This window comes from Bactrocera oleae, chromosome 2 (assembly GCF_042242935.1).
Source record: "Bactrocera oleae isolate idBacOlea1 chromosome 2, idBacOlea1, whole genome shotgun sequence".
NCBI classification, from domain to species: domain Eukaryota; kingdom Metazoa; phylum Arthropoda; class Insecta; order Diptera; family Tephritidae; genus Bactrocera; species Bactrocera oleae.
Window position 1 is genome coordinate 76,149,304 of NC_091536.1, and position 25,713 is coordinate 76,175,016.

Consider the following 25,713-nt stretch of genomic DNA (forward strand, 5'->3'; position numbering starts at 1 on the left):
CGATAACTTTTGAAATGCAAAGGGGGGTTTTAATTAAGTAAAACAGGAAATTTTTTAGACTGTATATCTAGATATCACCACATTTAATTTTGATTAAATAATTAAAACCTCCCGAATAATTTTTCACATACCGTCGATAAAAAGCTTGAGAGTGGGAATCACTTAATGCTGGTACGAGTATGCGCGAAAAAGGTACGCAGAATCCCAATAATGGCTGAAAAAATAAGTTTTTATACTAACATGTCTCTTTTTTCTTCTTTTTTGTATTTATTACCCCTTTATTTCTTGTTTTCCTTTGATAGGAATTGATGTTTGACGATGAATATCTTGTAAACGCTTAACTTAATTGAAAAATTATACAGACCATTTATATAGAGCAGTAAATTTCCTACAAATGAGCTTTGCAATTTGGTATGGTTTTTTTCATAGAGTTATAAAACTCAAGAGAAAAAAATAAATATGCCTTAAAATAGTTAAACTTCAACCGTTAAAATTTTTTAAACTGTTACGAGCGTAAAATTTCAAGTAGTTGGAAGCGGGATTCTGATAATAGAAGAAAAATAGAAAACTGTAAGGCGGATGATCTTCCCGTTATAATTAAGAGCTCATACTTGGAGAGACTTTCTTAGAGGTGTCTATCAACCAATGTTTCAGAGTACCAAGCGAAAAAAAGAAACATTCGTTGTTTTTTACCTACCCTAATGAGCATTCGTATATTTGTAGATGTCTCAATGAATCTCGCCCTAATTTTGTGAGGAATTCAAGAACTTTTAAAAAGCAAGCAAAGGTTAAATTCAGCTTTCAAAATACCATAAATGTATTTGTTACTTGCACCAATAGTAAGTGCTTCGTTACGCTTTTTCTTTTGATTGTTTTTTGAATTATGATGTGTTTTTAGTAATTAAAGTTTTTATCGTCTAAGAAAGCACCAACCGGCTGTTGCTATAGCATGTTATATCATTTCGTCACAAGTGACGACTGTTCTTGGGAAATACTTTTAAGAATTTCTCATTTAGTCGAAATAAGGGTGATGATTTCAGTAAGCAGTACCAAGTATCCAGACAACCAGAGTATGACAAAAATGCTTATTACATTAAATAGTAAGCTTTTTGACGCATAAAGCATATCCATCTATGATAAATGATTTAGCGAAAAATTTACAGTTGCATAGAAAATTCCTTCAAACCATAGAAACTGGGTTCCAATCAGCCATTAATCCTAGTTAATAAAACAAAGCTTTCGTGTGTTACAAAATGTACACTTAAATAATATTTATTATTATTTAATATATTAATGACAATAAAAATCGGCTTTAAAACTAAACAATTAATACTAAATTAAATAAATTAGATGCAGCGTTGAATTCAACAATGGATGCCATTGAAGTGGTGTGCTAAATAGTCAGTGCAGTAACCCTTGCTAAAGACCGCCTTTACGTCGATAAACCGAGCGCCTATTCAACGCTTGCAATGGGCGATTATTGTTCCATAACGGTGCACCATTTGTCTGTCTCAGTTCGAAGAATCTTCGGATCTATAAGAAAGCGATGAAGCATTAAGAAAAAAATTTAATTTAGCATTATTCAAATTTGTTTACCATTGCACGTGATATCAAAAGTGGCCTGGGAAAAACATGCCATGTAACCGCTTCCGAACAGGGTGGTGTGGTAAGTGAACCTGAAAATTTTTAGTATTCAATTATTATTTATCTAGAAATATATGTATACGAGTATATGTGCTACACACCTCTGTAGGCAAAAAAGTTTCTGGTATTCACATCGCCCAAAAAGTGATTCAAGACGAGTTGATTAATTATAGTTGTATTCGTATCAGCCACCCGCACTCTAGGTAATGCATTGAAAACTATATTCAGCCCTGGGTAATACGTTTGTGGATTCTATGGTAGACAGACATTTATTATGGCGCAAAATAATATTTCCAGCTATACCCCGAACTTACGTCCACAATATCAATCATAATGGCCAACACCGCCAAACCGTCTGGATACTGCCTTGCTTCCTGTGCGTTGCCATATTTCATATTTTTATGCACAATGTGAATTTCCACATCGTAACGGTAACCATTGACGGTGTGTTCCGAACCCCTAATACCACCTGGCGCACCCCAATGAAAATGCACCGACTGCGCTTCGTAGACGCCATCCAACAGACCGCCTGTAATAGTTGGCCGCGGTCCACGTACAGTCTCAGGCAGTGTTATATCAGCTGTTAAGTATGACAAAGTGTTATTTAATTCAGTCGTAATATTTGTTTTTGCTATAAAGAATTTAAATGTATGCATTGTACCTGTATGACCGTCATTGACGAGCGTAAGTCGGCCAGCGAACGGCTGCGCATAGTTTCTGAACTTCAAAGCCGGCTTAAGCGAACCTATGGACTGAAAGTGAACACAATCAAAGAGTATGAGAAATGAAAAAAAATTTATATACATATGTACGTAATTAAAAAAATTAAACCATTTTATAGCGTCACTTAATATATCAGTAATTTGAATTAATATATCATCTCAAAACTGGTAACACGTAAATATATTAATTATGCAATTTGCTAATTTGACAATTTAGAAACGCACAAACTTAACTATGTGCCAGTATGTCAGTATATATATAGATCTATGGTACCATAAAGTCTTCATTTGGTTATGTTTGAAAGTGGGTAATTTTTTTTAGGAAATATGGCATATTTATGCAAATGTTATGACATAGAATCAATTCTGTCTTACGTGATGACAATAAAAAAACAAGCAAGGAAGTTCTAAGTTCGGGTGTAACCGAACATTTTATACTCTCGCAACTTGCCAGGATCAAAGCCCGGGAAATTACTTAAAGTGTTGGCAAAATTTTATTTTAAAGGAATTATTGATCCGATTCAACCCATTGTTGACACAAAGACATACTATTATCGAGAGTTTCATTTATTTATTTTTTTATATGAATTTCAATTTAATATATTACACATTGACCGATATTTTCGGTAAAAAGTCAATTATAAGCTCTGGGATCCACATATTCAGTACCTAGGGGCCTGTACAGTTTTGGTTCGATTTAGAAAATTGTTGGTCACAAGGTGGCATACTTTAAACGCATTATTCACGCAAAGTTTTACCCCGAAAGTGAAAGAATCAGATGGAATTGAAAATGGTGTTATATGGGAAATAGGCGTGGCTGTAGTCCGATTTCGCCCATTTTCGCACTATAACATAGAAATATGAAAAGAACGTTATGCACCGAATTTGATTGAAATCGGTTGAGCAGATCCCAGGATATGGGTTTTCACCTAAATGTGGGCGGTGCCACGCCCACTAAATAATTTTTAACGCGCTTCCTATCAGTCATCTTATACCGTTCCAGAGATATAAATAACAGTCTTGTATCTTATTGTGGAGCTTAGTTATGACAATTTATTTGTTTATGATGGTGGTTTTTTGTGGGCGTGGCAGTGATCCGATTACGCCCATCTGCAATACCAACCGTCTTACGGTACCAAAAAACATGTGTACCAAGTTTCATAAAAATATCTCAATTTTTACTCAAGTTACAGTTTGCACAGACGAACGGAGAGACGGACAGACAGTCACCCGGATTTGAACTCGTCTCTTCATCCTCATCATTTATATATATATAACGCTATATCTAACTCGATTAGTTGTAGGTGATACAAGCAACCGCTAGGTGAACAAAACTATTTCACTCTGTAGCAACATGTTGCGAGAGTATAATAACAGTCCGAGAGAACAGATCTCATGCAAATTTTTTACATTTGATATACCTAAACCGAAAGCTTAACTCGACTTTGAGGCAATTTAGACAGAAACAGAAATTGGTAAATCAGTCATTTTCACAATGCTATAACTTTCTTTGACTCGTCAAAGCTTTTATAGTAGCGAATAGAACAAACAAGTGGTAAAGAGTAATAAACTAGACTAACCATATATGTACATACAATTTTAAGCGATTATGCCACTTTGCGCTTTCGTATTGAATAGAATAGAATGGAGAGCAGAGCGCAAACATGGCGAGTAGAGAATTGACGAATCAAAGTTGTCCTGTATTATTTTGTGATGGCGAGTGTGTATTTTGTAACATTTTCAAAATAATTTTGTCCAATACTCAACACTTACGGTATAATGATCCAAATTGATCGGCGACTGTTGTGAACCACCACAAGTTGGATAATCTTCGATCCATCTATTTGTATCACGGTAATCCCAGTCCGGTTCGCTTTGATCCGCTATTTGGCGGGCTGAACAATCAAATGCAATCGAAAAGAAGAAACAACATGTGCATTAATACTAAATAAAACTTGTTTAACAATAATTACTTAATAAAAGTAGTTTGGCCAAAAATTTGCAAAAATTTATGTTTATAATAAAAAAAAACTAGAAATAAATTAAGCGTGACCTAAGATAACAGTTACGAGTTTGACTTTGTTTGTGTATTTGTATTAATACAAACAAATTTATGAGTTGGAGTATCTTCAAATATTTACTTATGCATTTCTAATGAGACGTTACGCTTTGTTGTAGATCACTAATGCGAATGTGTGTTGTTTTTGCATGAAATGGAAAGTGAACCATATACATACTTATGTGTATATGTATGTGTGGATATGCAAAATCAAGAAAGAAGATCACTCCGTAAATTTAAAAGGCATTATGTTTGACAGCATTTCGACATACATATTTACATACTAATATATATTTATATACAATTTATGCGCAAATCTCTCTGAAAGAATGGTTAATTTTATTCTTTTGAGATTTATTTGTGGTTTTGACTTTAATTTTGCACAATTTCAAGTTTATTTTTTTATATTTTATTATTTATATTTTAGAGTATTTTGAAAACCGTTATACGCAAGTGTACATATGTATATATGGTGTTAACATTTTTAAAGTGTGTGACTATCTTGAGCATTACTAAGTTGTGCTTAGTCACCAGTGACGCTATTTGCTCCAACTTATCTGTTTTAACTCCGAATCTTGGAAAAAGTGTGGAACGAACTTTAAATCCCAAAAAATTCGCATAATTAAATGGAAATTATATATAGTTATTTATTGTAATATTATGATCATATCTACATAAATGCAGTTATTTATCATAATATTATATGCATACATAAATTCAGTTATTTATTATCCATTGAAAACCAAAGATATGTTTAAACGTTTAAAAATAAAGAAACCAACAAACAAAAAAGCGAAATTTTATTTTAGCACTAGTTTGATTTATTTGGACAATTTTTAAAAGGTATGAGTTAATTTGCATATATATGAATCGAATTCCATGCCAAAGATATTGGTGATAGTTTTTATAAAACGTGGTAAATGATTGATATTAACTTTCTTTTTCACGATATTAATTGCTAACTGACTGACTTTCATAGTATTAATAAATATTAAAATGATTCAATATTTACACACGTTCATCAATAAGAAGGGTTGAAATATAGACTACAATAGTTTTATGCCGATACTTAAATAAAAGTACTTATGTAAAAGTAAAAAAGAATTGTCATTTTCATTCGTCGACATTTGAAAATATAAAAAAGCAAATTTAAAAATCAAATATTCATTTGACGGAGCCACCGATATCGGACCACTATAGCATATAGCTGACATACAAACTGACGATTAAAATAAGCTTTTGTGTGAAGAACTTTTTTTTACAATATATCACATTTTACATCAATTATCAAATTGTACAGATCGGACCACGATAGAATATATCTGCCATGTTGACGATCGATCACAATCAAGTCCTTGTATGGTAATATTTTTGCATTTGCTTCGGTTTTTAGCTTCGGTACAACCAAAGTTAACAGTTTTCCTTGTTTTCACTTAATTTAATAAAAAATTATACTGAATGGAAATAATTTCATGACTTATATATTTAAAATTTAAAATTTTATTAAAAAAACATTTGAAAATCTTTCCATGGATATAATAGTTATTTTGTTTTTATAATTTTTTCGAGCACTTCTTTAAGTAATTGGAATTAATTGAATTTTATAAATTAGGATTGTTTTTAATATTAAATTTGGCAAAATATCTTTTATGATTTTATTTTCAATATTTTTTAAATTAAAAATATGCATTTCGCACCAAAAGCAGTATTTTATAAACGTTATAATATTTCATTTCACACCAATTTAATTATTAGTTATTAAATTTTAGAATTTCAAATTTTGTTTAATTTCAAAGTCTTTTTATGGATAAAAATATTTTGTTTTTTGCAATATTTAATATTATATGTGGATATTTGGTTTTATAATATATTTGCGCAATTTTATAAGTAATTAAAATTGTTGAAATCTTTATAAATTAAGAAATTTTTTTATGTGCGAAATATTTTTAATAATTTCATTACATTTATTTTTAATAATATTGATACTCTAATATATCATTTTAATTTAAGTTTGAATTATTTAAATTTATTATTTTTTCTATTAAAGTTATAATATTTTACTTCAAATTTTTAATATTTGTTTAAAAATAATATAAATTAAAAAATATATATATTTTATTTCATTAATTTTTTTTTTTGATTAAAATTATAACATCACATTTCATTTAAAAAGTTGTTGTTATAAAATTTTATATAAAAAAATATATTTTTTATTTAAATTCATTTTGTTATTATTTTTTCATTTTAAAGTTATAATATTTCACTTTATATTTGTTTAAATGAGATTAACCTAACCTACATGTAAACACCACTCTACTCGGAAAAAACTGGCGCACCCTAACGGAACACACCACACCTCAGAACACTTAAGGATTTTCACCCCACACGACGACACTACCACACTCAACCTTTAAGAACAACATGCACGAAGACACCTAACAAAAAGGACGGATAAATTCTGAATTCCATTACGCGGGCATTTTTATTTTAAACTTTGAGTGTTAAGTTATACATGGTCCTTCGAGCCTCACAGAAAGGCACTATTGAAAAAAAAACATAATAACATACAAATAGAAAAATATACAAAGTGCGGTGACTAAGTAAAATTAAAAAATGTAGTGACGCAAATTCAAAAAAAAAAAAATACAGAACAAAAGTGTGGTCACAAAGTAAACGGGTGCAATGACATAAAAATATGCATATCTACATCCACATATACATACATGCGTACAAACAAACAACACATTTTATACAAATAAAATTTACACAAGCGGGCGCGAAAACTACGCACAAAACATAAGACCAAACGGGCTCGAATTTTTAAACAAAAACCAACAACACAACATACCTGTACGCCGCTGGAGAAGAAGCACAGGAATTGGCACAAAACGCACAGGCATGTATACAAATCCTATACTTTACAAAGTGAGCGTATTTATTTCATTTACCTATCTTATTTGATGCGTTTATGTATGTAAAAATTGCAGTTTTATACAATAAAATATAAAACCTGTAACAGAAAATCCGTTTTAACAGCAAAAAAACGGTTACCAAATTGTCACAGTTTCGAGTTTTTTTTGCGGTCTAAAATTATATAAAAAGTTGTAAAATTCTAAAAAAATAAAAAAAAAAAATAATAAACATTGCTGTAAAGTGAAATAAAATTTCCTTAATTCCAAAAGATCAGTATTGTGAACCCTTCTACAAAGCCACAACTACTAGATCAAATAATGGTCGGTATGTCGTACGACTACCACTAAATTCACAATATTCCAACACTCCACGAATTGGCAGAAAAAACAAAGTCAGAGTTGCTTCTGGCAAGATCCATTTAAAAACACAAATATGTAATTTTTCGAACCCGCAGAATGGCTCTTGCCAATAATGATACAAAAATCCTGCATAAAAAGTCGTAAGCTATTTTTGTTCGAAGAAAGTAAAAAAATCGAAAAATCTCTTGCTATAGTGCCTCATAGTTGCCTAAGTTTTCATAATTATAAAACAATTCAAAAATAAAGTTAAGGGTTTACCATACTCCCAATGTGATACAGTGACGCACCTAGACTTACAAAAAGGAGAGGTCGCACTTATCGCATCTATCTAAGCGCTCCGCATTTGGTCGGTTTATGAGAATCAGCTATAAAAAGCTTCAAATCCTACTAAAAAGTAGTTGAATATTACAAATACTAATATATCAAATTTCTCTGTAACGAAATGAAGCCGTTCTTAAGTCACGGCCAATCACTGTACGTTCGCAAGATCCCTCTAATTTTACAGCCCTAATCCCAGGACATGTTTTCAAAGGAGCACCTATTCTGGCGATACGTACGCCGAAATACATGCAACAGCATATACTACGTGTAATAATAGGCAAAAAAATTCGCCTAGGTGGCCCAGGATGTTTAAATGAGATAAGCCTCCCCTAAATATACACACCACTCTACTCGGTAAAAACTGGCGCACCCTAATGGAGCACACCACACCTCAGATTACTTAAGGAATTTCACCGCACACGACGACACCACCACTGAGAACAACTTGCACGAAGAAACCTAACAAAAAGACGGGCCCATCGCTAAATGGACATTTGCTTATTAGACAGCTGATACAGCGATCCTAAAAATTCACTTATCGTTCACATTCCTTTCTTTCGTTTTGTGTTCAATGTTCGCCACGCGCTAATTCGATATAACGCATCGACGCATCCCTTCTCCCACGCAAAATTGGTTCTCGCGGCACTACTTACGCAATTTTATTGGCATCAGCCTCCGGATTCTACATTTATAATTTGCACTTGTATTAAATTAATATTAAAAACTAAATCAAATAAATTGTGATTCCATAACGCGGGCATTTGTATTTTAAATATGGATTGCTAAGTTATTCAATATTTAGTTATTAATATATTAAAAATTTAATATTAAATTTTATTTCATATATTTTTTTTTCGATTAAATATTATAAAAAGTAATATTTTATTTCGTTTAAAAGTTATAATATTTTATTTTTTATATTTGTTTCAAATAACTATAGACAAAAAAAAACATTATTTTTTATTATATTATTTTATATTCGCTTGTAATATTTCATTTCACACCAGTTTTTTTTTAATTTTTTGCTTCTTCAAGGTATTTAAACATAAAAAAATATATATTATATAAAAGCACATAATATTTTTTATTTACTTAATTTTCACATATTACTATTTCAATATAACTATAATTATCCTTTTGATATGCAAAAATAAATGCAACAATTACCAGTCAAAAGCTGCAGTAACAGAAATAACGGTTTTTTCAGCACCATTTTTACACGACGTAAGTTTTTTATAAAACAATAACTGTAAACCGCAAAATTTCACTTAAAAATTAATTTTGCTTAAGAAGTTCAATAGAGCGCTGTGAAAGCGATGAAGTCGACAAAGCTAAACTAAATACACTTAAAATGCGATTATGCCGGCGAGCGTTGCAGATCGCTTATTAGTGCGATTAACTAAAGCACTGCACTGCACTGGAGACTGCAATCAATTTATATACAAGCAGCAAACAGAGTAACGCCAAGCCGGCTAGCATAGCGGAGCTTGAGAGAACACAAACACACGCACACATGCGCGCAAGCGGCCGGAAGCAACTGAATTTGCAAAGAGATCAGACCACGCTGCGAAGCCGGCAAATGTATGTACTCAAAAACAGGTGTATGCCTGGTCAAACATAAGTATTTACACATACATACGCACACGCCGACAACAATACATACATATGTGTATGTGTGTATGCGAGCGCTGAAAAATGCCTAGATATGTTCGCACGGGTTCTGCTTTGCAATATGTGGAGATAATGGCCTAGTTTACCGTATTTACATATTTACACACACATTTAAAAATGCAACGAAATCTGTCTACATATGTTTTTGTGTATTTGTTGCAGCCCTGCGGTTATTGCTCGTAGCAGTTCCGGTAGCCGAAAAGTAGGCGTCTCATGCCGAGTTTTTTCTAATCAGTTCACACACACACACAGGCATACCCACACCGCAAGTGAGCGCGTATTAGTGAAAGGTATGATATAATTGTGAGAGTTCTTGCGTTTAGCAACAATAATAACAACCACTTGGTCAAACATTTTTCTGTTTTGAAATTAAGAAAAAACTGGTTAATAGCTAATAGTATCAAAGTTATGATAAAATAGCACAAATGTTAAGAGTAAAAAATGCTGTGTATTCTCAATTGTAGCAAATACAATTAGTTGCTAAGGTTTAAAAATATGTGTGTGCATGTGTGCCTATGTACATATGTGTGTAAGTATATGTGTATATATGATTGTATCAAAATACTTAGTTCTTGCTTACTAAACAGCGATATGAATAGCAGTATGTTAGTGAAATTTTCATTTAATATTTTACAAAGCAAACATGTTGACGCGTCATCTTTGGGTTGTTCCTATTTAGTCAGCCTAATCGTAGACCCGTATAACCACGTGACTTTATGCCGCATATATCGGCCAATATGTGAGTTATCTCAATGGAAATGAGAGAGCGCGTATTAATATTTTTTTTTATACTCTCGCAACATGTTGCTACAGAGTATAATGGTTTTGTTCACCTAACGGTTGTATATATCACCTACAACTAATCGAGTTAAATATAGGGTTATGCATATATAAATGAAAGATACAAGACTGTTATTTGGTATACAGGATCACATTAAGGAGGGGAATCTACAGTTTAAATTTTTTTTAAGTGAGCGTAGTCCTGCCCCCTAATAGGTTTAATGTGCATATCTCCTAAACCGCTAAAGCTATAATAATTAAATTCACTAAGAACAAATGCTTTTAGCCCTTTTTAATACGCTGTGAAAATGGGCAAAATCAGATAATAACCACGCCCACTCCACATATAACGGTACTGTTAAAGCCAACACGTTCTTTTAAACTTCTCTTTCCGATCAATCAGAACGAATTTGTGGTTTTTTTTAGGGGGTAATACCCTCATTTGCACGCCCACGGTGTTTTGCATTATTGGTGTCCCTACGACCACGTTCGAGGTCAGCAAAAAAGCATTTTATTGTTTTATCTGACGGTGCTGAGTCCCCATAACACTTTTCACGCCGCTGCTTCGCTTGAACGGTATTTTTTCCCATCAAGTAGTAGTATAAAATTAAAATACGAAATTGTTTCTCATACATTGTTTTTAAAAGTAGCATTTACTGAAAAAGATAACAATTTATGTTTCAATGAATTCATTAGAAATAAATCTATAATATGGTTCTCAGAAAATTAAAAAAATTTAAGGTAATTCAAGTATAAAAATAAACAATTTCACTCATTGAAATTGGGATATAATTTATCTTCTCTTTTACATTAGATAATGTGTGCTAAATTTGATTAAAATCGGTTCAGTAGCTTAGTAGTTTATTGCGGACAAACAACGGACATATAATTTTTATATCTTTATATAGACAATTCAAATTTTTAAGACTGTTTTTAATTATATTACAAAATTATTTTCATATAATAATATTATTGCAGGAATTATATATTAATATAACAAGATTTTTCTTCAGAAAAACAATAAAAATTTCAGCATACTTTTTTTCAATTATACCTTGAACATGGGATATTATGTTTGCCACGAAGTGTGTAACACCCAGAAGAAAACGTCGGAAGCCCTATAAAAAGATATACATACAAATATAAATGAGTATAAAAAAAAACATTTGAAAATCTTTCCATGGATATAAAAATTATTTCTTTTTTTACAATATTTAATATTATAGTTATTTTTTTATAATTTTTTCGAGCAATTTTAAAAGTAATTAAAATTAATTAAATCTTAACGCTGAGATCAATACGACACAAAACGGAACAGCAAATACATACATGGTTAACAGTTAGGCTCGAGGACGCCTGCTGTTATTATAAAATTCTATACATCACATGTACAAGTCTCTTCTCCAGCTGGCTTGCACCGCGTGCCCATTGTAATTAATGAAACCTTTGTTATAGCACAATAACCAGCTCATTGTTTAAGTTTGCAAAATATCTTCTATAATTTAATTAATTTAATTTTTAATATTTTTTTATTTAAAATGTATATGTGCATGCGTGTTTGTCTTTCTTATTTCTGACAAAAAATTAGATTAATTAGTAAGCTTTTTTAACGCACAAAGCATACACATAAATGATAAATGATTTAGCAAAAATTTGAAAGTGCAATTGCATACAAAATTCCTTGAAGACATAGAAACTGAGTTTAAATCAGTCGAAATCACTTGCGAATTCGTTAAACCCATTAATACTTGTTAATAAAACAAAGCTTATGTGTAAATGTATAGTTTAGGTCCACAACTAAGGAGGCCTCAGAAACTAATTTTTTTTTCAAAGTAATAGAAATTAATTTTTTTCAATAATTTATGTATATATTTACAAATATATTTAACGCACTTTGCACATATTTTTCAAGTCACTTAGTTGTTGTTGTTGTAGCGGCAAAATTCTGCTGAATTTAGATCACTTACCTGTAATTACCACTTCAGCGAGTTAAACATTTTCTTGTGAAAAAAAAAACATACTAAAGAAATGTAACAGTCACAATTTCTTTTGCGTCGCTATCTGATGGTATGGGCGAATATCGGAGATCGTCGAACTCCTTTCCGCACTGGCGGTCTTCGGCCGCGCATCAAAAGATTAGGAATTTATTTTAATTTATAACATGTATTTTGATTTTTTTAAAAATAGAATTATTAAAAAAATTCACTTTTCGCTCACGGTTTTGTAACATTCGCGTCGAAATGAGATGATTTAAAAAAAAAAAATTTTCTGAGGCCTCCTTAATTGGGGGACCAACAATATATATTTACCAAAAATATGTACATTTACATAATATTTATTAGAATAAAAATCGGCTTTAAAATTAGTTAAATTTTGCAGTATGAATTTTTTTTTATTTAATGGTTAAAACAAGAATGAAGGAACGTATATATAAGAAAAGAAAAATTCAGTTAAATTAAATACAAATTCAGAGTTGCATGTGAGGAAAAACACGTCAAGTGGACCCCCCATTTTCCACTTGATCATCGAATTTGAATGTGAGTATTTTTTCGTAAAGCAGTCATCATGAGCAAGTAATCCCCCGCTCAGTTTTTTTAAATTTTAATTTTAACCACAATTTTTTTTTAATTGAAACATTTTACTACTTTTAGTTAAAAAATTAATAACTAGAAAACTATTGGTTATTTTTTAATGAAATTTTCAGGAGTTATAGTTCAAAACTTGTACTTTGAGAAAATATGTATGAATTAAAAATTTTTTTTTTTGTCAAATTGTTAATTAACTTTTAAGTTAAGAAATGAAAATTTTAATAACTTCACCCTCAAAAAATTCAAAAATTTTGTTTTTAGTATTTTGCAATAAACATTAAAGTAACGAAATCCGCCAAAAAATTGGACTGATCGCGATTAGATTAAGCAAAAAAAAATGTTTATGACGGGCGGTCAGCGCTGCCGGTATAGCGCTGCAGGTATAGCGGTTCGGCAACGCGACACTTAGAGTGTGTTGCATATTTCATTTGTATGTTGGGATGATGGTCTCACATTTTGCTTGCAGTGAATTAGCATGAATGTGGTAGAACAATATGTATAATACCTACCCGCTTAGTAGTTTCAAAGAAATTCTTAAGACCCGAATTCCCTAATCCACCAGAATGTATTGAATACCCGCTATTAATATTTCAAGGCCAAATTTTTAACTGGAATTCCTATTCTTTAAGTATTGAAAATCCATAATTTTTTTACCCCATATTTTTTTCTATTCATTATAAAACATCCAATTAACATTACAATTCTTGTTTTAAATAAAATGATATTCGAACTAAATCCTTTGCGGTTAAAAGAAATAAATAAGAAAAAATCTGTTGAGGATGGAGAATTTATCGTTTGCCTTGATTTTTCTGAAAATTATACTTTTACTGTTCAAAAAGCCATCCAATCTCATCATTGGAATTCCAGTCAGGCTACAATTCACCCTTACGTTGTGTACTATAGAGAAAATGAAGAAATGAAACATATAAACTACGTGGTAATTTCGGAAAAAGTTTGTCACGACGCGAGCTCAGTTCACCTTTTTAATTTTAAATTGATAAAACGGAATGGAAGTAGCAAACTTCTCATGGGAAAGGAGCATGTGATGGTTTGGCAGGAAGTTTTAAGAGGCAAGCTTTTCGTGCAAGTCTTCAACGGAAAAGCGATAAGCACATAACCAATGCAACTTCATTATTTGAATGGGGTAAGAATGCATTTAAAAAAATTAACTTTGGTTTTTGCCTCAAGAAGATCATGACTCCCATGAGAAGATGTTTAAATTACGTTATGACCGATGTGTAACCATAAAAAATACACGCCAATATCATCATTACAGAGCTCTTAATAATACATCACTCGAGTGCAAAGTTTTCGCCAAAGACATTAAAATCGTTGCCAAAAAAGGTAAAAATAAAGCAATACGTATAAGTTATAAGAATTAATTTAACAATTATTTAAGTTCTTTGTTTTTTATTTATGAAAAAATATTAAATTTATTATATTTCATTTGTTGAACCATCATCCCAACATACAAATGAAATATGCAACACACTCTAAGTGTCGCGTTGCCGAACCGCTATACCTGCAGCGCTATACCGGCAGCGCTGACCGCCCGTCATAAACATTTTTTTTTGCTTAATCTAATCGCGATCAGTCCAATTTTTTGGCGGATTTCGTTACTTTAATGTTTATTGCAAAATACTAAAAACAAAATTTTTGAATTTTTTGAGGGTGAAGTTATTAAAATTTTCATTTCTTAACTTAAAAGTTAATTAACAATTTGACAAAAAAAAAAAAATTTTAATTCATACATATTTTCTCAAAGTACAAGTTTTGAACTATAACTCCTGAAAATTTCATTAAAAAATCACCAATAGTTTTCTAGTTATTAATTTTTTAACTAAAAGTAATAAAATGTTTCAATTAAAAAACAATTGTTGTTAAAATTAAAATTTCAAAAAAACTGAGCGGGGGATTACTTGCTTATGATGACTACTTTACGAAAAATGTATATGTACGTTATTTATACGCAGGACTGTATTCCAACAAAACTAAATAATTAATATTAAATTAAATAAATTAGATGCAGAGTTCAACTCAACAATGCATGCCATTGTAGTGGTGTGCTAAATAGTCAGTGCAGTAACGCTTGCTAAAGACCGCCTTTACGTCGATAAACTGAGCGCCTATTCAACGCTTGCAATGGGCGAAAGTTGTTCCATAACGGTGCACCATTTCTCTGTCTCAGTTCGAAGAATTTTTGGATCTATAAGAAAGCGATAAAGCATTAAGAAAAAATTTCAATTTAGCATTTTTCACATTTGTTTACCATTGCACGTGATATCAAAAGTGGCTTGGGAAAAACATGCCATCTAACCACTTCCGAACAGGATGGTGTGGTAAGTGAACCTGAAAATTTTTAGTATTCAATTATTATTTATATAGAAATATATGTATGTACAATATATATGTGCTACACACCTCTGTAGGCAAAAAAGTTTCTGGTATCCACATCGCCCAAAAAGTGATTCAAGACGAGTTGATTAATTATAGTTGTATTCGTATCAGCCACTCGCACTCTAGGTAATGCATTGAAAACTATATTCAGCCCTGGGTAATACGTTTGTGGATTCTATGGTAGACAGACATTTATTATGGGGAAAAATAATATTTCCAGCTATACCCCGCACTTACGTCCACAATATCAATCATAATGGCCAACACCGCCAAACCGTCTGGATACTGCATTGCTTCCTGTGCGTTGCTATATTTCATATTTTTATGCACAATGTGAATTTCCACATCGTAACGGTAACCATTTACGGTGTGTTCCGAACCCCTAATATCACCTGGCGCACCCCAATGAAAATGCACCGACTGCGCTTCGTAGACGCCATCCAACAGACCGCCTGTAATAGTTGGCCGCGGTCCACGTACAGTCTCAGGCAGTGTTATATCAGCTGTTAAGTATGACAAAGTGTTATTTAATTCAGTCGTAAAATTTGTTGTTGCTATAAATAGTTTCAAATGGATGGATTGTACCTGTATGACCGTTATTGATGAGCGTGAGTGGGAAAGCGAATGGCTGCGCATAGTTTCTGAACTTCAAAGGCGGCTTAAGCGAACCTATGGACTGAAAGTAAACACAATCAAAGAGAATGAGAAATGAAAAAAAATTTATATACATATGTACGTAATTAAAAAAAATTAAATCATTTCATATTGTCACTTAATATATCAGTAATTTCAATTAATATATCATCTTAAAACTGGCAACACGTAAATATATTAATTATGCAATTTGCTAATTTGACAATTAAGAAACGCACAGACTTAACTATGTGCCAGTATGTCAGTATATATATAGATCTATGGTACCATAAAGTCTTCATTTGGTTATGTTTGAAAGTGGGTATTTATCTTTAGCAAAGTATGACATATTTATGCAAATGTTATGGCATAGAATCAATTATGTCTTACGTGATGACAATAAAGAAATAACGGTTCATATTGTAAAATTATTTTTATTTAGTTATAAAATATCTTTAAAATATTAACACAGCTGAATTATTTTAGACACTGTTACTCTTGAAGCTAATAGTGAAAGTAATCTGGAAAGTTAGACGCTGCTCTATAAGTTTATTTATGATGTAGGTTTATCCGAAACTTAGTTATGTCTTTTTGTGAAATTGAGTTATATTGAGATCACTTTGAAGTCTTTAGCTGCTCACGCGTCTATAAAATAGCATTTTTTTGTTCTTAGACAATCTAATTTCTGATATATTTTTAAGATAGGGAATAAATAGGAGAGAATATATCTCATGCAGACTTTTTACGTTTGATATATCTAAGCCGGAAGCTTAATCCGACTATAATGACAACTTTGAGGCAATTAAGAAAATATTTGCTTTGGCGAAAAAAATAATTTAATCTTAATAGACATTTCTACAATGCTATAACTTTATTCGACTGGGCAAAGCTTTTATAATAGCGAATAAAACAAACAACTGGTAAAAAGCTATAAACTAAACTAACCATATATTTACAATTTTAAGCGATTATGCCACTTTGCGCTTTCGTATTGAATAGAATAGAATGGAGAGCAGAGCGCAAACATAGCGAGTAGAGAATTGACGAATCGAGTCGTCCTGTATTACCTTTTAATGGCTAGTGTGTATTTTGTATCATTTTCAGAATAATATTTGTTCTATAGGTATCTATAAATTCGAAGAACCGCACTCTATGATTCCCCAAAATTTTGTATCAAGATAACAGCGCTTATCTCCATGAGTTCTTCGGGAATCATAAAATAAATTCAGGCAATTCTTTAATAGTGAGTCGTGGTGCAGTTAAAGATAGATGAACTACAAGAACGCAATACTCAACACTTACGGTATAATGATCCAAATTGATCGGCGACTGTTGTGAACCACCACAAGTTGGATAATCTGCGATCCATCTATTTGTATCACGGTAATCCCAGTCCGGTGCGCTTTGATGCGCTATTTGGCGCGCTAAACAATCAAATGCAATCGAAAAGAAGAAACAACATGTGCATTAATACTAAATAAAACTTGGTTAACAATAATTACATAATAAAAGCAAAGTATTGTAGTTTGGCCAAATTGTAGTTTTTGCAAAAATTTATGTTTACAATAAAAAAAAACTAGAAATAAATTAAGCGTGAACTAAGATAACAGTTACGAGTTTGACTTTGTTTGTGTATTTGTATTAATACAAACATATTTTTGAGTTGGAGTATCTTCAAACATTTACATATGCATTTCTAATGAAACGTAACGATTTGTTGTAGATCACTAATGCGACTGTGTGTTGTTTTTGCATGAAATGGAAAGTGAACCATTTACATAACTATTTATGACACATAACATACATACTTATGTGCATATGTATGTGTGGATATGAAAAAAATTTTAAAAAATATTATATGTTTGACAGCATATCGACATACATATTTACATACTAATATTCATATATACAAGTAGTATATAACGGGTGATCCAAGTAGAGGTATTTTTTCAATAGCTTCTTTTTTGGCCGATCACGCATGAGTGGTGAAAGTTGTCATATTATTGTATTATACTCTCGCAACCTGTTGCTACAGAGTATAATAGTTTTGTTCACCTAACGGTATCACCTAAAACTAATCGAGTTAGATATAGGGCTATGTACAATATATTACATATTATATAAGTGATCAGGATGAAGAGACGAGTTGAAATCCGGATGACTGTAAAAATTGAGATATTTTTATGAAACTTGGTACACATATCTCTTGGTACCGTAAGACGGTTGGTATTACAGATGGGCGTAATCGGACCACTGCCTCGCCCACAAAACGTCATTCAAAACAAATAAATTGCCATAACTAAGCTCCAAAATAAGATGCAAGACTGTTATTTGGTATACAGGATCACACTAGGGAGGGGCATCTGCAGTTAAAATTGTTTTTTTCGAAAGTGGGCGTGGTCCCGCGCCTATGTTTAATGTGCATATCTCCTAAACCGCTAAAGTTATACTATACACGCCAGAGACATTTAATTTTATCTCTTGGATGGTATGAGATGACTTTGTAGAAACCGCATTAAAAATTATATAGTGGGCGTGGCACCGTCCACTTTTAGCTGAAAACTCATATCTTGAGATCTGCTTGACCGATTTCAACTAACTTCGGTACATAACATTGTTCTCATATTTCTATGTTATAGTGCGAAAATGGGTGAACTCGGATTACAACCACTCCTATTTCCCATATACCACCAGTTTAACTTCTATCTGATTCTTTCACTTTCCACTATGGTAAGATATATTCCACGGGGTAAGACTTTGCGAGAATAATGCGTTTAAAGTATGCCACCTTGTGACCACAAATTTTCTAAATCGAAGCAAAACTGTTCAGGCCCCTAGGTACTGAAAATGTGGATCCCAGAGCCTATAGTTGACTTTTTACCGAAAATATCGGTCAATGTGTAATATATATCATTAAAATGCATATAATAAAATAAATAAATGAAACTCTCGATAATAGTATGTCTTTGTATCAACAATGGGTTGAATCGGATCAATACTTCCTTTAATATAAAATTTTGCCAATACTTTAAGTAATTTTCCGGGCTTTGATCCTGGCAAGTTGCGAAAGTGTAAAATGTTCGGTTACACCTGAACTTAGAACTTCCTTACTTGTTTTGGTTTAGTACGCCATTTTATCATTACGCCTGAACAAAGTTTACAAATTTTTCAAGTTTATTACAAAAACCGACGCTATTTGGTCCAACTAAGCAGTTTTAACTCCGAATCTTCGAAAAAGTGTGGCACGCACTTTAACTCCCAAAAAATTCGCATAATTAAATGGAAATTATATAACTTTATATTTTTTAATATAATTTTAATATTATGATCATATGTACAAAAATACAGTTATTTATCATAATAATATATAAATACATAAATACATTTATTTATTATGCATTGAAAGTAAAAAATGTATTTAAACGTTCTAAAAATAAAGAAACCAACAAAACAAACGAATTTTGCCAAAATTTATTTATTGCAAATTTGTATTAATATGATGCCACTTAAGGTATTTGAGCACTAGTTTCAACGAGTTGGACAATTTTTAAAAGGTGTGGTTAATTTGCATATTTATGAATCGAATTCGGTGCCAAAGGCGTTGGTAATAGTTTTTGTAAAACGTGGTAAATGATTTATATTTACTTTTTTTACGGTATTAATTTCTAACTAACGGACTCAGACTACTTTTCATAGGATTAATAATTAATTAATAGGTATGAAGCGATCTCGTGCGAAAAAGTAAAGTATATTCTTTTTATAGGTTATGTGACTTAGTAGTACGCTGTAGGTGACGATATCTTCGAAAAAGATAATAAACTGCAAAGTAAAAGTGAAGAGTTACGATTATAGTGACTAAGAAGATTTTTCCAAACATAAAACCATAAATTAACGATCAGCTGAAAGCCTATTATACTTGGTCTTCAATAAAAAGGGTTGAAATATAGACAAAAAAATACCAAAATAGAAACAAAACAAATGAACCTTGAGCCGTGAAAAAATTACCGGAATATCGTTACAAAAAAATATTAAATAATTATTGTCTAATATGATTAACAATTCATTATATTGATAAGATTTTTTCGATTAAATCGCCAATCGAGAATGCAATAACAAAGCGAAAGCAAACATTTTGGCCGGTAAATTACAAAATAAACGTGGGCGGCCGAAAACTATGAAGCTGAGATGTGTTGGAAAATCCAACGCAAAATATTTGAGTCATTACACCGAGCGATCATTTCTGTAAATTTAAAATGTTGGTTGGCACTAAGAGGATACCTCATTTGAAATTCTACTTTGTTATTTATATTTGGGATTTATTATTTAATCTCTAACCATTCCATGCAATTAAGTTTAAATTCAGATAAATAATTATGTAAGTATATTGTATAGATATAATACGAGTAAAATTCAGTGGTCAAGCCAAAAATGGAACTATTCGTTGTGAATATTCATGCACTTTTATAAAAATTAAAAAAAAACATTATTTTGGTATATTTTTTATGCGTAATTTATTAATATTTAGTGAGAAATTTTTTAAGCATTTATTGAAAAAGATAACAATTAAGTTTGAATGAATTCATTAGAAAAAAATCTATAATATGTTTCTCAGAAAACTTTAAACATTTAAGCTAAGTCAAGTATAACGAAAATAAGCTAAATGTTATTTATACAGGAGGTATCTTATAGAAATATATAAACAAATATCACAGAAATATTTTATATAATTTTTGTGTGTTTTTAAAACACTTTATCTTTTCATAATAGTTGCAGTATTTAAAAAAAAATAATTTTATATTGAACACTGGTAGATGCGGCCACGCATGGCTGTGGCTAGGGTATACATTAAATATTATTGAAACTTGAACGGTGTGTTTTAGTTTAGTAATACTTTTTTTAATAAAAACGAAAAAGTTATTGCCAGCATAAGAATCCAAGAGATTAAATTTGAGGTAAGATTTGAAAATGAATAATGCAAATGTTTGCCCATGAGAAAAAAGAATGAATCTACAAAAACCGAAAATATATGTTTTTTTGGCTTTGAAGTTTATTTATAGACAGGGCGAAAGCTAATCGAACAGAAACTGTAGCCTTTGGAAGGGTAAGGTAGATTCTGAAGGTATGTATAACTAAACGTGATTTTCGTCAAAATCTGTTGGAAATCTCCATACAGTAGTAAGAGAAAGTAGTTTTCATTGCTCTAGGCAATTGTTCACTCATCTCAAAGTATGTTGAGCTTTTTTGCAATGCTGCATCCATTCCCCAATTACTTAATGTTTTGCAATATATACTTATATGACGATATTTAACTTTTATTGTAATATACCGCAATCTACTTAATCCAGCGGATAAATTGCCCTACACCGTCATTTGTTAGAACCGTACAAAAAATTCTATCCCTTTGTCATATAATAAACAAATAATTTGTGATAAAACAATTTCACTCATTTAAATTGGGATTAATTTATCTTATCTCTTACATTGGACCAAGTGTGCTAAATTTGATTAAAATCGGTTCAATAGCTTAGTTGTTTATTGCGGACAAACAACGGACACATAATTTTTATATACATGTATTTATTTAGATAATACACATTTTTAAGAGTTTTTTTTTAATATTTTACAAACTCATTTCATATAATAATTGCAGGAGTTATATATTAATATAAAAAAAAAAATTTCTTCAGAAAAACAATGAAAATGTTAGCATAATTTTTTCTAATTATACCCTGAAAGGTAGATATTAAGTCTGCCTCGAAATGTGAGACCCTATAAAAAATATATATAAATGATCAACGTGACGAGCTGAGTCGATTTTGTCAAGTACGTCTGTCTGTCCGTCCATCTATCTGTATATACGCGAACTATCTCTCCTAGAAGCTGCTTATTGAAGGGAACCACCGATATCGGACCACTATAGCATATACCTGACATACAAACTGAACGATTAAAATGAAGTTCTTGTGTAAAGACCTTTTTTTACACGATATCTTCACCACATTTGACATGAATTATCAAATTGTACAGATCGGATCACTATAGCATATAGCTGCTATGTAAACCGATCGATCAAAATCAAGTCCTTGTATGGGAATCTGCATATTGCAACAGAGTATAATATTTTTGTTCACCTAACGGTTGTTTGTATCACCTAAAGCTAATCGAGTTAGATATAGGGTTATGTATATATAAATGATCAGGATGAAGAGACGAGTGGAAACCCGGATGACTGTCTGTTCGTCCGTCTGTCGGTCCGTCTGTGCAAGTGTAACTTGAGTAAAAATTGAGATATTTTTATGAAACTTGGTACACATGTTTCTTGGTACCGTAAGATGGTTTGTATTGAAGATCGGCGTAATAGGGCAACTGCCACGCCCACGAAACGCCATTGATAAAAAACAAATAAATTGCCATAACTAAGCTCCACAATAAGAAACAAGACTGTTGTTTGGTATATAGCATCACATTAGGGAGATGCATCAGAACATAAAATTTTTTTTTAAGTGGGCGTGGTCCCGCCCCCTAATAGGTTTAATGTGCATATCTCCTAAACCGCTCAAGCTATAATAAGAAAAATTCACTTCGACAGTGTGAAAATGGATGAAATCGCTGACAATCCCGCCCACTCTCCATATAAAGGTACAGCTGAAAACGTTCCACTATGCAAATCAAGCAACAATGATTATATCGGCGTAAAACTTTGCGTGAATAATACGTTTAAAGTATGCCACCTTGTGACCAAAAATTTTCTAAATTGAATCAAAACTGTTCAAGCCCCTAGGTACTGAATATGTGGACCCCAGTGCCTATAGTTGACTTTTTACCCAAAATATCGGTCAACATAGAACACGGCGGCAAGATCCACAAAGAAATCTAAAACAAGTATACCATTTGACTTTGCGAGAGTATAAAATGTTCGGTTACATCCGAACTTATCCCTTCCTTACTTGTTTTTTTTATAATTTTATCGAGCAGTTTTTAAAGTAATTAAAATTAATTAAATTTTATAAATTGCGATTTCTCTTAATATTTAATTTTGCAAAATATCTTCAATAATTTCATTTTTAATATTTTTTAAATTAAAAAATATGTATTTCGTACCAAAAACAGTATTATTTCATTTCGAGCGCAGACACTTTTCAACCAACCTGTATATGTATATATACAGATGTATATCATTTCATTTTATTTTTTTAAATATTTTATTTATAACATTTCATTTCACACCAAATTAATTATTCAATTTTAAAATTTAAAATTTTATTGTATATAGATTATTCAAATCTTAATTACGAAATTTTTTTCTTTGTGAAATATTTTTAAATATTTCATTAGTTTTATTTTTAATAAAAATATATCATTTCAATTTAAGTTTTAAAATTTTTTTATGAACACAAATTATAAAAATGATTTTATTTCATTATATTTTTTTACAATCTTTTTTCTTACAAATTTTAAAACTATATTTGCCATTACTTTTTAAATATTTTTTACAATAACAATATATATAAATATAAATATTTTACTTCATATTTGTAATATTTGTTTTAAAAAAAAAATATTTTATTTCGTTTAATTTTTTTCGTTAAATAATTAATTTTTTTTTATTTGTTTCAAAACTATTAATAAAAAACATTATTTTTTATTATTATATTTTAATTATATAATTCTATATTCGCTTGTAATATTTCATTTCACACCAGTTTTTTAAATTTATTTGCTTCTTCAAGGTATTTAGATTCTTTGAAAAAGCACATAATATTTTTTATTTATCTAATTTCCACATAATATTGTTTCAATATAACTATAATTATCCTTTTGAAATGCAAAAACAAATGCAACAATTACCAGCCAAAAGCTGCAGTAACAATAATAACTGGGTTTTCAGCACCATTTTTACACGTTAGTCATTTATAAAACAATAACTGTAAACTGCAAAATTTCACTTAAAAATCAAATTTGCTTCCGAAGCTCAATAGAGCGCTTTGAGAGCGATGAAGTCGACGAAGCTAAATACAGTTAAAATACGATCATTCCAGCGAGCGTTGCAGATCGCTTATTAGTGCGATTAACTAAAGAACTTTACTGCACTGGAGACTGCAATCAATTTATATACAAGAATCATAACAGAGTAACGCCAAGCCAGCTAGCATAGCGGAACTTGAGAGAACACACACACACATGCACGTAATCGGCCGGAAGCAACTGAAATTGCAAATAGATCAGACCACGCTGACAGCAATACATATGTGTGAGTGGGACCGCTGAAAAACGCCTAGATTTGTTCGCACGGGTTCTGATTTGCAATATGTGGAGATAATGGTGTGGTGTACCGTGTTTACATATATACACACACAATCATAAATTCACCGAAATCTGTCTACATATGGTTTTGTGTGTTGTTGCAGCCCTGCTTGTAGCGGTTCCGGTAGTATGTGTCTCACACAGGCATACCCACACATATGCGCAAGTGAGCGCGTATAAGTGAAAGATATAATATAATTTTATTGCTGGGTCAAGTACAATATATATATGGTCTGAAAAGTCCCTAACAAAGAAAACACGATTTGTTTTGTTCGAAATCATTCCAGCGCCACTCCAACATTTCAATACAACTTTTGTAGAACAATTTGTCTTTTGCAACAAAATATGCCTCAGTTCCAGTGATAACCTCTTCATTCATGAGGTCTGCGTTCCAATTGTCGCTGAGAGCCAAATCTAGAGAATAAGGTGGATGCGGCAGTAATTCAAAGGACAATTCATGTATTTTTGTCATTGTTTTGATTGACTTGTGCCACGGTGCGTGGTTTAGATGAAACAAAATTTGTTTCCTTGCTATATACGGTCGCCTTTTTACAGTTTCGAACTTCAAACGTTCCAATAACGCTATATAATAGTCATTATACATAGTTTTTCCCTTCTTAAGATAGTCGATGAATATTAAACCTTCCATATTCCCAAATACCGAGCCCATAACGTTTCCAACTGATTGTTGTGCCGGAGTGAAGTGATGGATGTAGGTTTCATCCATTGTCACATATCAACGCAGAAATTCCGGTTTGTTACGTTTAAACTTGGCCAAATACTGCTCAGAATCATTAACACATTGCTGGTTTTGGTCAACAGTCAGCAAACACGGCCACCACTTTGAACAGAGCTTTCTCATGGCCAAATACTAATGCAATATAAAGCCAACACGTTCTTTTCCGATCATTCAGAACGATTTTTAAATTTTTTTGTGTTTCTCTCCAAATTGTTTCTCGTACTTGTTTTTAAAATAGCAAAAGTAGCATTTACTGAAAAAGATAAAAATCTATAGATTGGTTCTCAGAAAATTAAAAACATATAAGGTAAGTCAAGTATAAAGATAAGCAAATTGCTATTTCTATAGAATTTTTTATCTAATTTATGAGAAAACGTCCTTTAATTTAATTCAAGTATATTCTATACAAATTATTCTGAGAAACTGGACTGATATTAATTTGCTAAAAGTTTAATATCTTATGTTAGAAATTAATATATATCAGTTTATTTACTATGTAGAATATAAACAGAGTAAAATCAAAAAAAAAAAAAAGATTAAATGAATATTTAAGAAAAATTAATTACATTTAATCAAAACTTTT

The 25,713-nt window shown here is 31.2% G+C and overlaps 2 protein-coding genes across 2 annotated transcripts; both read right to left on the reverse strand.

Moving 5' to 3' along the window:
* Nucleotides 1–1,263: 1,263 nt before the first annotated feature.
* On the reverse strand, nucleotides 1,264–9,549 carry LOC106619153 (carbonic anhydrase 6). The gene is made up of 7 exons (XM_070105701.1): nucleotides 9,186–9,549; nucleotides 4,140–4,261; nucleotides 2,306–2,396; nucleotides 1,959–2,224; nucleotides 1,746–1,896; nucleotides 1,597–1,676; nucleotides 1,264–1,533 (listed from the first exon to the last, which is right to left on the reverse strand). The coding sequence occupies exons 1-7, from the start codon at nucleotides 9,229–9,231 to the stop codon at nucleotides 1,420–1,422; spliced, it is 870 nt and encodes a 289-aa protein (XP_069961802.1). The 5' UTR covers nucleotides 9,232–9,549; the 3' UTR covers nucleotides 1,264–1,419.
* Nucleotides 9,550–14,905: 5,356 nt separating this feature from the next.
* Nucleotides 14,906–25,118, reverse strand: LOC106619131 (Carbonic anhydrase 6). Its single transcript, XM_036368548.2, has 7 exons — nucleotides 25,034–25,118; nucleotides 17,390–17,511; nucleotides 16,040–16,130; nucleotides 15,692–15,957; nucleotides 15,479–15,629; nucleotides 15,327–15,406; nucleotides 14,906–15,263 (listed from the first exon to the last, which is right to left on the reverse strand). The coding sequence occupies exons 1-7, from the start codon at nucleotides 25,116–25,118 to the stop codon at nucleotides 15,150–15,152; spliced, it is 909 nt and encodes a 302-aa protein (XP_036224441.2). The 3' UTR covers nucleotides 14,906–15,149.
* Between the last annotated feature and the right edge of the window lie 595 nt (nucleotides 25,119–25,713).